Source organism: Glossina fuscipes, unplaced genomic scaffold (genome assembly GCF_014805625.2).
Source record: "Glossina fuscipes isolate IAEA_lab_2018 unplaced genomic scaffold, Yale_Gfus_2 87, whole genome shotgun sequence".
Classification (NCBI taxonomy): Eukaryota; Metazoa; Arthropoda; class Insecta; order Diptera; family Glossinidae; genus Glossina; species Glossina fuscipes.
In genome coordinates, this window is record NW_023998441.1 from 416177 (window position 1) to 434081 (window position 17905).

General features: G+C 34.7%; 2 protein-coding genes across 5 annotated transcripts in view; one reads left to right on the forward strand and one right to left on the reverse strand.

The window, feature by feature from the left end:
* Nucleotides 1–13957, reverse strand: part of LOC119638316 — a 50772-nt gene extending 36815 nt beyond the window's left edge. For 2 of the 4 annotated variants that reach the window (XM_038035054.1, XM_038035052.1), the window contains exon 1: nt 12438–13956. In XM_038035054.1, the coding sequence (XP_037890982.1) occupies nt 12438–12894 (457 nt within the window). In that variant the 5' untranslated portion in view covers nt 12895–13956. Of the gene's footprint in view, nt 1–12437 lie in introns of all 4 variants that reach the window. The other 2 variants (XM_038035051.1, XR_005247422.1) reach the window with 2 other exon arrangements.
* Nucleotides 13958–15806: 1849 nt separating this feature from the next.
* Nucleotides 15807–17565, forward strand: LOC119638305 (ATP-dependent DNA helicase CHL1-like). The gene is made up of 3 exons (XM_038035042.1): nt 15807–16767; nt 16825–16990; nt 17073–17565. The coding sequence occupies exons 1-3, from the start codon at nt 16684–16686 to the stop codon at nt 17327–17329; spliced, it is 507 nt and encodes a 168-aa protein (XP_037890970.1). The 5' UTR covers nt 15807–16683; the 3' UTR covers nt 17330–17565.
* The last annotated feature ends 340 nt before the right edge of the window (nt 17566–17905 follow it).

Here is a 17905-nt window from a genome sequence, read left to right on the forward strand (position 1 = left end):
TCTTTCCTTGGGATGTCCAATAAGAGTGAACAAGCGTATGCTAATTTTGATCTGATTAAGCCAAGATACATTTTAATCAGTCAAGAGGGGTCAGAACCCCAACAAATACCACAAATGGATTTCGATACATGAGTTAAAAATATTTCATGTAAGCCAATGTGAGCTGCTGGGGAAAGCTTCGAGTGTAGGACAAAGCCTAAAAAGTCGAAAGTTTTAACAAACGGATTGGAAGAACCATAGATGAGCGGAGGAGTAACCATGGGGTCTCTCCTTTTTTCTGAAAAGACCAAGTATTTGGTCTTGTGGACTGAAAATGTGAGTTGAAGTGATTCAAGACGACAGGAAATAATGTCGAGAGCAGATTGCAAATTACACAAATCTAGGTCAGAGTTGGGAATAAAAGTGACAAGATCGTCAGCATAGACCAGGATTGAGATGTTTTGAGGAAAGGAAACTGAAAATTTTATTAATATACAAATTAAATCAAAAAGGACTTAATACTGATCCCTGAGAAACACCTGTAAAAGATCTCCTTTGTACAGCAACATCATCATCTGTAATTAACATGTTTTTATAGAGAAAGAGGTTATATAGTAAATTACAGAATTTGGTAAAGAGATTCTAAGAGAGTAGAATAGAATTTAAAATATTTATATTGGCAGAATCAGACACTGAAGTTATGTCCGTAAAACAGGCAATCAAAATATGATTCTTAGCAAAGGCTGAGTTGGTCGCTGACCACAAAATGACAATAGTCTTGGGCAGATCTGGAACGTCTATACCCAAATTGAAAGTTGCTGAGAATAAACGTAGATTTGAGAAACCACTGTAAACATGTATATACTACTTTCTTGAAAATTTTTTTAAGGATGGAAAGAAACTAAGATAATACATCTATAGGAATCAAGATTAATCTGAGGAACTACTCTTTTTACTTAAAGTGAAGATTTGGAATTCATAGTAGGAAGAGGGCACATAAGCGGTAATTAGAATGTTGTTAAAATCCTTTAGTAGAATTAATCGGTTTTCGATGTTCAACATTTTGAGATGAATGTGACGAATACCATCCAAGCCTGAAGATGAATTTTTTCAGAAATTAATGGCTTTATCGACATCGAAGCGCGATATGTCGTTTAAGAAAAAATTATCACGTTCCTCACCAAGCAATGTAGAGGCGATTATTGGACCGGAATGCTCAGCGAGTTTGTCACAAAGCTCATTAGAGCTGAAGGCTGCTGCAACTCACATTGTGAGCATTAAAATCACCACATATCAATGTGGGCGTATCGGACCTAAAAGAAAATAAGCTGTTAATTCAGAAGAATGAGAAACATTACAATTAGTTGGAATTTAACAACTTATGATCAAAAGCTCGCCGAGGGATGTGTGAATGAGATAGCTACACACTTCAATCAGTTTTGCTAGATATAAGTCTCGCCACACCACCACCATGACAAGAGCTGGAGATATGATCAAATTTTTAATAAAAAATGAATCATAAGGTTTAAGAAAGCTTTCGGAAAGAAAAACCAAGGAAATGTCGTTACGATAGAGATATTGTTCAAGTTGTTTGTATTTATTGCGGACGCTAGTACAGTTGAGTTGAGCTATTTGTTGACGCTTATGTAACGTTGAAGCCATTAAGATCTCTTGTGATAGGTTGCAACATGTTCCATAGCTGCATTAATAAAATAAATAATGCTAACAACTCAATGACCGTTGGTCCAAATCTAAGGGGGGGCAGATTTTTCAAATAGACTAACTAAATTAATTGTAATAATAATAATAATACTAATAATAATAATAAAGTACAATAAAACATAATGTTCTTAAACAATCTAAAAGAAACTAGAAGAAAATTGAAGGTAAAAAGACAACAGAAAAAAGAATATGACTAGGCTAAGATAAGAAAGTTATTAACACATACAACATCCACACTTAACATCATTATTAGCGGCGAAGATTAAAAGCTTACGTTTGCATGTTACACAAGGGTATATAAATTGCTTTAACTCCACAGGTACGGAATTGTAAACTATTATAGCTCTTACTTGAAGGGATTTAGCCACAGAACACGTAACTCGAAGAATTAACGAATGGTTATTATGCACTGACTTACTAAAAGAAAAGTGACTAAGGAGCTCCTTTGGTTTCTGCCGCAGGATAACGTTGTAAAGGTTAACTCTAAGGAAGTTTAATTTTAATAAGAATAATGAAGGAAAGACATAGAAAAGGTATATCTAACCATACGATTACATACAGGTCTCAATTTCTTTAAGTTTAAAGTATTTGTGAAAGTTTACGCTTCCTGTGCATAAATTTTAAGTGGCGTTATAAGACCCACTTTAATTTGGATTTGAATGGGCATAGAGATATTCAATGAATGCAACTTCCTAATTTGGAATTTATGTGTGCATCCAAGCATAACGTTGGCACCCCACTACCATATAATGGTAATTTTTATATACTAATTTTAATATAGTAATTTTGTCAGCTTAATTCAATCGCAATATAAAGTGGCAAAGAAGATGGGCTAATGTTGTTATCAAAAGAAAAAAAGGCAAAAGCGATTTTGCATCAAAGAAAACGTCGTAAAATTACTATACGATTGCCTCAAGCAGAAACTCGTAAAATTATTATATACACACTTAACTTGATTTACTATACACAACATTCTAAAAGCAATCTTTTATCACGAGAATGCTGCTTCTTATCACATTTACAAGCCTATCACAAATCACTTTTCACTTTTCTCCAAATCATCACGCGACTTGTTGGTATAAATATTGCCTGGTACGGTTCCACAAAATGGATAATAATGCAGACATGCTTCCCTCTTCAAAAGGTAGGTTTTATACATATAGGCACCAGTATAATTGTACTTACTCAATTTTTAAACCTGCACACCAAAGAATAATGATGCAAATGCATATATCTTAAAGCAACTATTACAGCTTGCATAAAAGAAAGAACAACTTATAATTAAATTAGACTAATTTAAAGCTATGTACAAATTATTGTCGGCATAAGCCAAACGTAACTAGCACGCGTAATGGCGTATCCCTGCGATTTAAAATTTTTCTTCGCCTATTCTGAAAGATTTAAAAGTTTACTAAGCGGTCAGGTTGCTGTAAGGGGGTGTTCTTGACAATTTCTTTGGTCTAGACAGAAAGCGCAATGGAATAATAATATTATATCTGAAAAGTTTATTAAGAACATGTTTGGCACAATGGGAAAAAAAATATCTTGGGACAAAGTACCACCACCGTGGCCAGTTTCTTCTATCGAAGGAACTCTGTGACCACCGCAACGGGTGCAAATTGGAATTAAAAAACAAAAAAATTCAATCTGTATTCTTGTAATTACAAAAATAATTGGATTTCTTAGAAATACTAATGTTTGCGTTGAAAGGAAGTGAATGCTTTCCTAAAGAAGAAGAAGAAGAAAGATTTTGTGATGCGTTTGGATATAAAGATTCGTCAAACAGTCCAGTCTATGCGTGAGAGATTCCGTCCGTACGCATTGAGAATGCAAAATCTAATGTGCCACACCAATTACAAACTACGGCACAAATTAGGTCGCATATACTGTAACCGCAGGCGAGATTACCAGCCATTCCTTCAACCATCAGTACTGTGAGTGGACAACTGCATTCATGTAGCCATCGTGATTATAGACGGTTTATCAATCAAAGAAGTTATCGACACCGAGGTAGCAAGAAGTATTATCAAAGAACTTTTATCCAAGACTTTGTACCGTACGGGCCACCAGGACCCAACGGCATTACAAAGCATCCGAAATCCCCAACGATGGATGTATTACCAGTATCCCCATTAAACCCGCTTCTTGCCATAATTGGCTAACCAAGCCAACTCTCAACTATGGATGTTGAAACAGATCACGAGTTATCACGCAGACAGAATAAAAATGAAGTTGTCACAATAAACATCCAAAGCCATTCGGACAAAAAAAGCAAAGCTTACAGGTAAAAGAATAGCCATGTGTAAAGATTCAGGAGCAAGAACAATGGAAGAAAAACCAACGATCACAAAACACGTGCCACAATTCCCAGAAGCAACAAATACGACAACGAAACCTGTGCCCATAGTAACAGCTACAGAACTTGCGGTTTTAAGAAATGCCGAAGCAACGAAACCAGCAGGAAAGACAGTATCAATTTCAAAAATAGTTACAAGATAGCCAGAATCCGTGAAGCATCGAAAGTCACGGAAGGTGTTATTACAACAAGAATGCTTGGCACATCTGCGGTGAACATTCCCAGGGAAACCAACCTGACCAACATACGCAAGTAAAATCACAACTACTCCCGCGACAAAGTACGACCAATCCCCGGAAGTTTCTACATTATCGCTCACAACATGGGTGATACCCAAATTATTAATTGATCTAAATTGGATTACATATATATAATATTTTTGTATTATCTAACATTCATATTAACTAATATACATTGTTTATGTACATTTAGACATTGTTGTATACCTTCAAACTCTTATATTGGGAAATGGTGTGTTTTTATTCATGTCCCAAGTTAAGATTATTAGACTAGAATAGTTCTCTTCACATTTGTTTATTACACAATGTAAACTCGTTTTGCACACACATACAAACGCAGAACGACTTAGCCATGAAGCACCGATTCCTACCGCCGACATCTTGGAAATTTCCCTGTTTCCATTTGACAACAGCAATATAGAAATGTGGAGAAACCTACTCTATCTTCATTTTAAATAAGTGCTCCCGTAACATCACTCGCTGAGTCAGATATTCATCGTCAAGTAACTCTCTCAGACATATAGCATTGTATTAGCAATTTCGCAACATCATAGCAAGCATGGGGAGCCAACAGCTATAAAATCTTCGCGCGACCCCTGATCTTTCTTCAGTTGTTCAGCAACAGTCAAGTGGAAAGTAAGTGCTCTTATTTTTTCTTATCTTATTCTTATCGTTTCACAAGGATCTATCCTTCAGTCTGAAAGATAATCCTTTCCATTCCTTTGACCTATTTGGTGTTGCAGATGCAGGATGATCTGGTCCAGGCAAGCACATTCCCGATTAAGGGCAAGTGGGCATATCTCGCTGATCGCTGTCTTGAAAAGCACTACTTTAAGTTTTAGAGTGCATCTTTCGCTGCGATTTTCAAAGACAAAATCGCAAATTTTCTATTCTAAATGTTGCGAAACGACGCAGAAAACAGCAAAAAAAAAAAATATAATTCATCAACTAAAGTAACAATCAACATCATAGAGTCTATCAGATACTTTTAGCTTCTTGGCAGAAATGCTGTACGCTTGTTGGATCTGTTTTTAAGCGCACGCAAATAGCTTCCAAGGCATAGCAAATTAGGCACCAGCAGGTGCTCAGAAAATAGCCCGTACTTTCAAAGAGAATATTTTTTTCGAGTAAAATTAATGCTTTTCCACGTATTCAAGAAAGTTCAACGGAAGTATTAAGTGAAAACGATATTTCTTTTATTATTATTATTATTATTATTTTAATTTTAGACTAATGAAATGAATTCTTAGACTAAAAAAAAGACACTGAGCACTAGCAACACAGGCTATCGGCTCTAATTAAAAAAAAAGAATAAGAAAATGTACATTAGATAATGAGCTTAGTAGTATTAATAAAGTAATGTATAGAATTGATATTCTGTTCTGAAGCTGATTGTAGAATGTTCAAAGGGTTAATCGTTCCAAATGCAATACTTCTACCCAAGGAAAAGTTGAAGCAGTCGCAGAGAATGTGCTTTATAGTAAGAGTTTGTCCACAACAGCCGATTGGGGAAGAAGAGTTCTTCAGGATCCATTGGTGAGTTGTAATTGTATGACCAAGGCGAATTCTCGAGAATGTTTGGATCTTGGTTTTCTCAACATTTGTTGGATATAGAGGTGGAGTTTATTGAGGGTTAATGCAAGAGTAGTGTTGATGATGGTATTGTAAATTTCCTTCTGCAATTTTCTCTTTAACTTTTCTTCCAATGTATCTTTGAAGATCCAACTTTTCCATGACATCATCCATAATTAGAGGAGCAGAAGCAGCATACTTTGCCGCTCGATCAGCCTGCTCATTTCCCAGTAAACCGATGTGACTTGGTACCCATAACATTTTAATTTTTCCGTCGAGTGTAGTAATTATATTCCTTAATTTGTTGATGATGCTCCATCTCGAAGTCGAAGGGTTCCGAGTAGATTGTAATACAGACAAACTGTCGGTTACAATGACGGTTTTGAGTTTGTTTTTATGGGCAAGGTTGGCAGAGTGAAGGATAGCTCTGGCTTCCGTTGTGAAAGTTGAAGTACTTTCGTGAAATATGTGGTTGAGAAGAACCCGTCCTGTAGCATCTACCACCGCACAAGCAGGAGGCAGAACAGGAGATTTTGAGCCGTCTGTGTATAAAAGATTCCAACCAGTACTGTCCAACACTTGGGTTTTTGCAGCTATTAGATTCCTGAAGACGTAATTTGGAGTATCTTCTTTCTTGTGCATAGACAGTGAGATGTCAAAAGAGCAGTCTTTCAAAATCCAGGGAGGTTTAACACCAAAAGAGCGGGGAATTTTTAAGGGAATGTTCAATTCCTTTGCGATGCACAAACAATGGTCAATTGCAGATGGTGACTTTGGAATTTTCTTCGCAATAATAATCTTTCTTACGTCATCACCGAGAATGGATTTGTTTGAATTAAGAAGCTTAGGGACTATTTTAGCTTTTAACTCATACAGTCTAGTTTGTAAAGTTGGGAGACCAGTTTCAATTATAATATTATTTATGGGCGTCGTCCGAAAAGCATAACAACTTGATCTGACGGCTTGATGATAGACCGGTTTAAGGATGTTGATATTATATTTGCAGCTATTGCCATAAATTATCAAAGCATAGTCAATCTTGCTTAACACAAGCATTTCGGTAAGATAAGCAATAGTGTTAATATGCGCATGGCTTCTGCAAGCAACGTACTGTATGAAATTTACCCTTGTTAAAAGGGAGTTTTTTAACCGAAGACAGTGCGTTTTCCAACGATAATTGTTGGAAAGCGTGAGCCCGAGAACATGGAGCGTCTGCACATTTAGTACTGGTAAGTCGTTAATATGCATCAGTAGGTTTCCTGCATCGCACATTTGTTTTCGACAAATGTGCATTTTTTTGATTTTTGTATAGAAATTTTAGCTCCTGACGAGTTTGCCCATGTGGAGATCTCACATGCAATAGATTCGAGGATGTTGATTGCTTTCGTGTTGTCTTTTTCTTTTGTAAAAATGTATACATCGTCCGCGTAGAGACAATGTTCCACTCTTGGTACACGGCAAAGAATTTTGCTAATTTCGTTGAAAGCGATCTGGAAAAGCGTGACAGAGAGAGGAGATCCTTGCGGAATGCCATTCTTTAGCAGAAAGAAATCAGAAAGATGATTGTTGATTCTAACTTTGAACCGCCGATGCGACATGAATGATTTGATGTAGTTGAAGAATTTGGGTCCAACATTCCATGATTTCAAGAGCCTTAAGATAACATGAAGACCAACTCTGTCAAATTTCTTTTATTATTATTATTATTAGTATTATTTTAATTTTAGACTAATGAATTGAATTCTTAGACTAAAAAAAAGACATTGAGCACTAGCAACATAGGCTATCGGCTCTAATTTAAATAAATGGATATTAGATAATAAGCTTAGTAGTATTAATAAAGCAAAATATTGAATTGATATTCTTTTAAAAAAGTTTTCTCTTTGAGAAACAGTTGGACCTTAAAACTTCTATCTCTTAAAATTTATACTCCCTGATTTCTGTTTATCAGCGTTTACTTCCGCGATGGTAATGCTTTTGCTATAACGCACGTCTCCTGTCGTCATTTAGGAATTAGAAAAGGGAGAAACAAGAAATTTAAAAAGCATAGGCTGTTAATTACATTCAATAATCTGGGTCTCCTTACAGACACCATGACCATCGAATTTTCATACCGTTCCGTTATCACTGTCAAGCAAATCCATTTATAGAGTTTTATGATTTAATTTTTGAACACTGCCTTATTTCACCTAGGGATATATTGAAGTAATAGAAAAATTTTTGTGTAACTACATTAAATTTTTCTTCCAGGTTTCAATTAAATTTTTCATACTTATCATTACACTTTTACGAGATTCTGGGAAATTATCTCTTATAGCTGTGTAAGTTCCACTTATTTACTATGGTTATGACATTTTGTAAACAAGTAAGACGAAATCCGATGGTTCACCTATATATTTTCTATCGTTCTTATTAGCATCTCATTTTATTTTTAAATTTATAGTAGTTGACTATCGTATGCAACTTGTATTCTACTATTGGCAACATAAAGCTGACGTGAACTTTTAAATATATTATATAGGGAATTGTAATATTCACAAATTTATATAATTCAATCCTATTTGGTTAAATGTTTACAGCGATCTATTTACGACTTTCTCGTATTTTTACTTCAAATTTGTGTAATGGGCGTCTTGCTTTATTACTAGCCTATATTCTATCTTACCAGATTTGAATCATGTGCCAATAACAAAGCAAAAAATGTTTTTGGCAGCTCCTTGAAGTATGATAGCTTTAATCTTGGTATTGCACATATAAATCTCTTCTGTAAGAAGGCGTAGCGACTTACTTGCTATTGACCACAATATTATAACAAAGAAGATTTTAACTGCGATTTAGTCCAACCAGCTAAATCTTTTAAAGCACAAGACATATGTTTAAACGATCATCACTCTGTCCAGTTTGGCTGTTTAACGATCCATTTTAATGTTCAGCAGCAACAACATTTAGAATGAGGATTAAGCATTAGATTATTGGCAGTATCCTATTTAGAACGTCAAGTTGGTAATCTGCACAATTAGGATAATATATTGGATTTAAGTCAATTCTTCCTCCTCTTACAATTTTTATAAAGTATGACATGTTCAATCCCAATCAAATTGCCAGGAAGCCAAAGAAAAATTAACGTTTGATATAAAATTCGAGGAGCAACAGGTTGACAAAATTATCCTTACGTAGGATTCTCATTTAAAATGTTCACATGCTAATGGATCCCCAGCTGAGCCCATTCACGGTACATTTTGTAAAAAGATCCGCTTGTAAATATTGCTTATAAACAACCTCTCTGATCTCTTGATACATTTGATTGGCGAATTTGTTGTAAGTTGCGTAATCGTTTGAACTATTTGTTAAAAAAAGTATTGAATCTGGACTGCATTAAATTTTTTGAAAGATCCACCGCTAAGCAAATAGGCGTCATGCTCCCTAGTAAAGGTACGTTGGGAGGTGGATTATTCTATTGAGCTACACACAAAATCACTAAATGCCCGTAATTTGCAACCTGTTCCCATAACTTCAGCGATAGAGATTATTCATCTCCATTGCAGAAGCCTCTTATTTAATGCCATTTGCAAAGTGACATATATCTCAGTTGGTGTCGACGGAATATGCATCGTTCCTTACATATCAAATCATTTATTACATGTTGCTAACACAAAACAAATGAAATCTAAATTTCGTGACGACTTATCCCTTATACACAATAGCCTTCGACTGATTAGTATGCTAGTCTGCCTTTCCAGAGTAATTGAGCATATCATTAAAGAACACACCGATTGGTACTTTGATAAAGGTGCAAGATGCCCAGTTGGGTTTCGATCAGGATGGGGCACCACAAACTTTTAGCTCTTTTCCCTAAACTGATTAGGGATTATCATAATGATGGAACGAATTGTGTTCTGATCTAGCAAAAGTTTTTGATAGACATCCCCGTATACTAAACTTATTAATAAACTATACAATAAATACCAAATCTTTAGTTATGCTTGTAAGCTCAAATCTTAAACAATGCATTGTAGTCAACGATTTCACTTCTTTCTTAGCTGAGATTGTATCTGTCATTCTATGTAAAGTAAACGGAGACTAACCAAGCAGTTCAAATGAAACTGGCCAGGTTTCGTTGGGGACGCAATTTCGTGGATGCCTGTGGAATACTAGGCCCGCTGCGTGTGTGTATTGAATGGAAACGTATACGGCGTCCTCTAGGGACCGCAGTTTTGCCAGCAAAATGTCACATACGGAAAGATGAAATAAGTCTAATTTTAATGCTACAGGGTGCAGAATGTTTGTTCCCCTCAAACCAGATGGTCTTTACTAAGTTAGCTTTCTAAAGATACAAATATACCGGGATGGAATAAACCTAAAATGATCTTTACACCAAAAGCACAAGCCAATATGATCATTCGTCAAAGTCATACGGATCCATTAACCCTAATTTGTTTCTTTTCAAAATCACGGATTCAAAACACTGTGGCTATGCAGATGTTTTGGAAATTTCTGCGGCGCGCTAACTGAACACTCGTAAAAAACGCTGCGCATAACCGAGTAACCGAAAGAAAAACTATTGCAAAACGTCTACTTATATGAAGTTGCACTCAATTACTTAAATGGTATCAAATACGTGGGCGTCACTTTGGACAAAACCCTGGAATTTCATAAGCAACAGCGTGTGAAGATCAAATTAGCTAGAGGGGCGAACGAAAAAGTTGGAGACACAGAATTGGTTTTTCAAATGTGGGAGATAGGTGTTATTGTCTTTCGGAAATAAAACGAAGTATAAGTTGTTTTAAATGTAAACAGAAGATTGTGGAAAAAAAATTTTTGTCGACATATGAGAAGGCGAAAACTAGCTAACTCCAGCCAAATTCCTATAAGGAGTCTGACGGAAAGAAATTGTAAAAAGAAAAACATTTATAAGATTACTACAGTTTGTGTTTGCATACTTTCGGTCACGTCGTTCTGCAGGTAGGTTTATGTAATTGTTATGAGGGACATTTGCAAACAAATTATATGAGCGTAAAGAAAAAAAATTTTTGATTACTTATAGAGAAAAGGACCTTTGTTTTTCAACATTATCAATGAAACCTTCGACAAATAAAAATAAATACGCCAATATCTAGTCGTTAGCGTCAAGATTAGAAGACGCCGCAAATCCCCGGTTTTTCAAACCGGTGAAATTGTTTATAAGCAATAAATTTTTATTTTAAAATTAATTCTACTGCACTACCAGACATCGCTACAAGTGCATTCGCAGGATATTTTTGGGTCAGTTATTTTGTTTGGTTTATATACATAAAACAATTTACTTGTAGGTTAAGTCTTAACTGATTAACTAATTTAAATTATAGTTATAATTATATAGTGACTTTTTGTAAGTTGATACCAATTAATTATTAAGGGTGTGAGATAAATTCGAATTTAGCTAGTAAAGACACCTACCATTTCTGTTAACATTCCTCTGTTAACGACTCAACAGAGCTCATGTTAAATATTTACAATTAAGATATAGTTGGTTTGAAAGCCTAGTCCGTCCATATTAAAAGAAAGAAAATATTTTTGTGGACATTTCATAAATACATGTAAAACTACCTTTCAAACAAACTAAACAAATTCAAATTCTGCTTATGGGAACTATTTTTAACGGTGTTTTGAAATTTGGTATGTTAGCGAAAAATGCATATGGAAAAACACCCAAATTTGAGACTCTAGTGCGGCCAAACTAGAAAATGTCGCGTATATTCACCTATATCACGTGAATCTATATAAAAGTACCTGTCGAATGGGCAATAAAAATTCACACTTTGCTTTCAGGAACTATTTTTACCGATTTTTTGAAATATGCTATGTTACCATGGCTATGGGAAAACATGCAAATTTGACACTCTAGTGCGGCCAAACTAGAAAATGTGTGAATAAGTAGAACTCTTCCATGATTTAGCGAACGCCTTCTTAAATGTCAAACTGCATCTCAAACATCTTTTTCCCAAAACTATTTTTCATTTTTTTAAACATTTCTTTTTGTGTCACTTTTAATTGCAAATTTTTGCAAAGATCATAGAGCACTGCAAAGTAAGTACTTATAATTGGAAGTCTTCGTACGCTTGACCTGCATGAACGAAGACAAAATTTCTATTCAATTTGAACCCACTCTGTGGAAAGCACCTGCCTACAGCCTAGAAAGCTATGTTAGCGAGAAATACTTTGTCAATTCCGTTCAGGGAAAGAATCTGGCGTATGAGTAATAATAATGTTATATACAATGTGATGTAAAAGAAAAAAAAATAAGATGTTCATTTATGTAGTATTTTGCAAGCATTCTATAGATTTAGTTTTTTCATAACTTTCATAACATTTCAACTGATAATATTTATCGGCTCTTAGTCTCATTTGGGACAAAATCCATATTGGTTTATTCACATATGTTTCCCAAAGGGGTAAAAAAAAATTTCAAATCTGATTATTGCAAGTATTAAGCTAAAGAGAAATTTCTAAATATAGATCCCTAGTTATGTTGTATCGCTCAAGGTAGTATTTTCTGTAAATTATTATTTCATATTGATCGCTGCACTCACCAACAGTTTTTGTCCATTGCGCGGTTGGTCTCCAATCTGGATAATGTTTTGGAAATAGTTCCCTTGTCCAATAGGTTTGTAACACTATTTTATAAACAGCTAGTCCGTCCAAACCACAGTTATTAATTTCTTCTGGCCGCGCTGACGTCGTTCTCCCTGTTGTAACCAACGGAATAATTGGCGTTATAGATGAATGACGATTTTTATTTACATTTGGTCTATTGTTGCGATATGGATTATTATAGTGCTGTACGGTACGCCATTGCTCGTTATAATCATGTAATTTCTGAGTATAATTTTTTTTAAATGGTGTTTGGCTTTCTATGGTGTACGAGTAAATGGAAGGGCTTGAAATGAAATCAGAGCCACTAAAATACACGGACGCGTTGCTGCAAGTGGCTGGTGATGAAGCTGCTACAATTGTGTAGAACAGCAAAAGAAACTGAAATATAAACATCTCGCCTCCACTTATTTGTTAAAGTTTTCCTTACGTAGATAAAGGTAAGTCTTTATATTATTAAGAAAATATATGATGCGATATTTCCCTTTGGAAAATTTTCGTTAAGCCTGATTTACACATAAACAAAACTAACCGAAGGTTTTCAAATTTGTTTGTATAAACACGTATTCCGTAATGCGTATAATATGATATATTGAATTTTTTCTATTTTCACATTAGTATCACTTTTGGATAATTTCCATAAATTTCCTTTCTATACATGTGTATAGCAATCATTTTTTTCAAACTTCGATTTTTCCACATATTCCTTTGAAATTGTCGCCGTTCTTATTTTAATTCTTCGCAAATGCAGGCGCAAATGCACATGTACACTCTCACACACTTTTCAGGCTGTGTATGTGTTGAGTTACAAATACTCTCCCAAACATTTCCAATTACAGCCATAAATAAAAATAGAAATACATGCATAGCGTCTCCATTATTTTCATATAGCTCTTGTTAGTAAGATTTAGTATATTTAGATTAATTCTACGCTGCTCACAGCATACTCTTTATTACACGCTTTTTCTCAACCGTTCACAACCATTTAAACAGCCAAATACTGAGTTGAAACCACCCCTAAGAAGAGTTAATATGAATTAAAACATATATATTTATATTTTTTTTTTAGTAATCAGCACATTTCGATTTCCATAATATTTGAAATTTACTTTAAAAAATATACTTCTTCAGCGAAAGTAGTAGGAAAATTCCTTTTCAATTACCAACATTAGTTTCTTTTTTCGATATCTTCCATACCAGTTTCTTCTTTTATTTTCTTTCTTCCGCGCGATACGTTCTTTGGCGAGATTCAAAAATAAAATTCGCAATTTTCATCAAATATTTTACAGGCGGAAAGGTCGTTAAAGATATTTTTAAAACTCAAAGGACCACTACCGACTACAGACTTTTTAATACATTAATAAACAGTTACTAAATTCGCCGTCTGTCCACGACAACGTATTCCACATATGGAAATCCCATAAACTTATCGCAAAAATTTATATGCAAAGTTCGTAGATTTTAAAAAACTTTAATAGCCACTTTCTGCCCAGGTAAAATAAAGTACTATGTAAACGTAGACGAATATTGAGCGTACTATATAAAATCAATCTTAAAATAAAAAAAGAGGATATCAATGTTTAATATTGTAAATAATTGCATCAAATACAAATTTAGAAACGCTGAATTAACACATTAAAACAATGAACTTCAATACGATTGCTCTCTTTCTTTCTAAGGCAATTTTGATTTACTTGCAAAGCGCATGCATATTTTGTATATAAGACGAAAATAAAAAATACAAACGTTTACAATTTTCAAATATACAGGGTGAGACATAAATCACGAACAGATTTCAAAACAGCATAATTATTTAGTTGTATAGCAGCAAACCCTCAACGTTTGTTATTATACTGTTAAAGTTACCGAATTTATTGCTTAAAGTTTCACTTGAATATTGTATTTGAACTACTTTTGCTCTTCGACTCGTTGCATAAGCTGGTTCTTTACGCGCCTATGAAGAGATAAAACGCTTGTGCCGTAAAATGTGCGTGTCGCCTTGACCGCAGAATATCTGCATTTCCGTAAATGGTCCACAGAAATTCGCTTATCTTCTTAATCTTGTACGGCGTGAGTTCGTCTTGCTAAAACGAACCACAAACTACAAACTACGCGTTTTTTACAGTATACAAGGCGTGGAAATCGTCGCATAATATTACGTATCGATGACGTTGCAAAACGAGAGAAAAATGGTCGTAAAATCATTTTTTCAATATCACGTTTACACAAGCATACGAAACATTTGCAACAATCTCAAATATTATAAATTTGCACGAATTCCTTGCCATACGCTGTATATAGAATTATTTACGTATATATCGAAAAGACCAAGATGTATTGTCAACGCACCGAAAGCTAAAGCAAACAGGCCCAATTCGTGATAAAATTTTGATGTCGTATAAAAACATCTGCCTTCAACCTTTTAAGTGACCAAATACACTTTTTAGAAGACGTCGATGCTTATCATTTATTCTATGCGTAAATGCTTTTTTTTCGACATGATTCAAAATAAAACAGGGCATTCCTACTCAGTATTTTCCTCTTCTTCTGTGAGTTAGCAAATCAACAACACACGGTTTATTTTCAGTACAGTTCGTCCTTGGAGCAAAAATAGCAGTGTGCTGTATTTCCTCAAAATATTTCAAGGATGACGACCTGTAAGTTCAACATAAGAAACCAAGAAAGACAGACAGATGAAAACAAAAATTTAAATCGATTCCGAAAATATTTCTGGATCTATCGGTAAAATAGAAGCTATTTATCATAAATTCTTTTGGGCAAAGTTTGTTCACAAAAGTAGTGTAGGATATAAAAATAGCATGATATTGAAAAGCAAGAACGCCTTCTTGGCCGAAGTTTCATATTAGTTATTCACATAATTCCCAGTGGTCTTTCAAACGTTCCAATTAAAAAAACCCTATATACAAATTTGAATTTGATGAATGACTTTTAGTCTTGTATTTACTTAGAAAATTGTTGAAATTAATGCTGGCAACGAAAGAGAAGACTCGTAAAGTTCACAATATGATTCCCCGCTAAGGGCCTAGTTTTACGCTTCCAAGAAATGTTGCGAATCCTCGGATTTTAAATCGCAGGATCTTGAAAGACTTTAACATAGAAAAAGGAAACAGAATTAAAGTTTTTATGTTATCCATTGGATAATATTGGACTGTTAAACCCTTTCACTTTTATTAAAAAAATATATATATATTGCTCATTTTCAGACAAGAGTGGATTGATTTTGGTCATTTTCACACACTGGTTGACTTTGCTCACTTTCAAAGACCTGTCGATTGATTTTTGCTCACCGTGATGGACTGTCGAACGGTTTTTACTCACTTTCAGAGACCTGTCGAGCTCAATTTTTATGTTACAGGTGTTCTTTCATCGTGGGGTATTTGAATTTATTGAAAACAACTCTGTGCATATGGCGGAGGGAAAAATGATATAATTTAAATTCTTTTCTTCAAATCAGTTGATGCTATACTTTCACATCATCAAGAAATTTGAGCAGCACCACAACCTAAAAGAAATCAATTCCCTGAAAGCTCCACTGTAGATATCTTAAAACGATTAGAAAAACAACAGCAACTTGAAGGAAATAAGAAGACCTTAGAATCACGCGCTCTCACTCAGGAAGATGAAGTTCTTGAGGTCAAAGTATCGCAAGAGCAAAAAAACCTTCTTACGTCTTACCCCACACGATTTTTGATCACCTTTCTAGAGGCGCTTATTGAAAAAGCCGAAGATGGCCCTATTTTAATTAATATTCAAGATGAATCGTATGAGAATTTTTGCCGTTAATCTGGTTTTAAATATATCCTTTTGATCAAAGACATTGGCTCGTGGCTTTTTCCGAAATAATGGCCTTGGTGCAGCGTGTGTAAAAGCTAACGGGACATAAATCCTTGAAAAAAAACATTGTATTTATTATTTCAATCAAAGTCTTGAAGACGCTCTAAAGTTTTGCGAAAATTTGTCATATCTTACAATCTTACAACTCCGACAAATCTTTTCATTCTTATTCTTAAATCACTTAAAGTCATAAATTTCGTAGTGTTGATGAGGAAAACATTTTATGTAAATTAGAAACAAGGAAAGCCTTGGCTTTTTTTCGGTCTGAAAAATTGAGTTCAGAAAGTTGTCCAATTTTTGATTGAATAGGTGTTACGTACGACACCCGAAATGCAAGAACGTCTTAGATACCTGGATAGTACTTTGGGCTCTGCTTCGGGTAACGAGTATTACGAAAATCTTTGCATGAAAGCGGTAAATCAAAGCTTAGTACGTGCCGTAAGACATATTCATGATTACGCTTGCCCTTAGCTTTATCCATTGTTGGGGAGGATGCAAACAGAAATAAGGCAAGCAAATCTTGTAACTTTAAAGAAAAAAGTTTTTTTGCTTCTCAATTTCTTTGTGAAGCAGAAACGTACCTCTCAGATGGATGAAACACTAATTGACTTCACCACACCCAATTCCAATGCAAATGGTAAGTTATTGGAATAATAAAAATTGTGGAATATTTTCTAAAACAATATTAAAAATCGTTTTTGTGCATAAATAAACTATAGGTGCTGTTTATATAGACAGCTTAACCGCGCAGTTATTTTCCATATCGGTTTTACCGAAGAATCAGAACGGTCCTTATGAATTCTCTGGCGATTTTGCTTTAGATTCGAGACATACCGATCCATCTTTATGGGAATGCATGGCTAATCATCAAAACTCTTTGTTTACGCTTATCAAGCAGTTATTAATGCAAGATGCCAACAACAAACAAAAAATGTTGGAATGGTTCGCGAAATTTGCTAAAACAAAACGCAAGTGATGCGTTTGTGATCTGTCTTACGTCTATGCTGTTGCGGTTGGGGACTCTTCTTTGTGAGTCCGTGCGTAAGGTCAAATTGTTGTTTATTGTATTAAATCGAAGAGTCAAAAATTTATAACAAATAGAAATGCATACCGAAGGGATTGCAAAGTTTATAAATTCTTGATTAGCATATATATCAAAATCTATATAGCAATGGCCGTGGGTCTGTCTTTGGAATCGTAATTAAGAAAGTTTGTCTAAAAAAAATACAAACCTTTCAACACTCAATCCTAAGACGTTGTACCGGATTATCCCGCTCAACACCAACATCAATTTTACGTTCCGTCTCATATGAACTCCCTGTAGCTAAGAGGATTTTTCTTGTAACTGCAAAAGAACTTCTCCATCTTTAAACCTGCCTTCTTTGACAAAGTCGCTTCCAAGCACAATTACGGCATCAATAGTTACTCTAACTGCTTCAAAAAATTCAGTAACATCTTCAATAAAGTTAACACAATACCCTCTTGGAATAATATCATTCATGATAAGTGCGTAGCGGAATTAATTCGATCACCAATTCAAAAAAAAATCGGT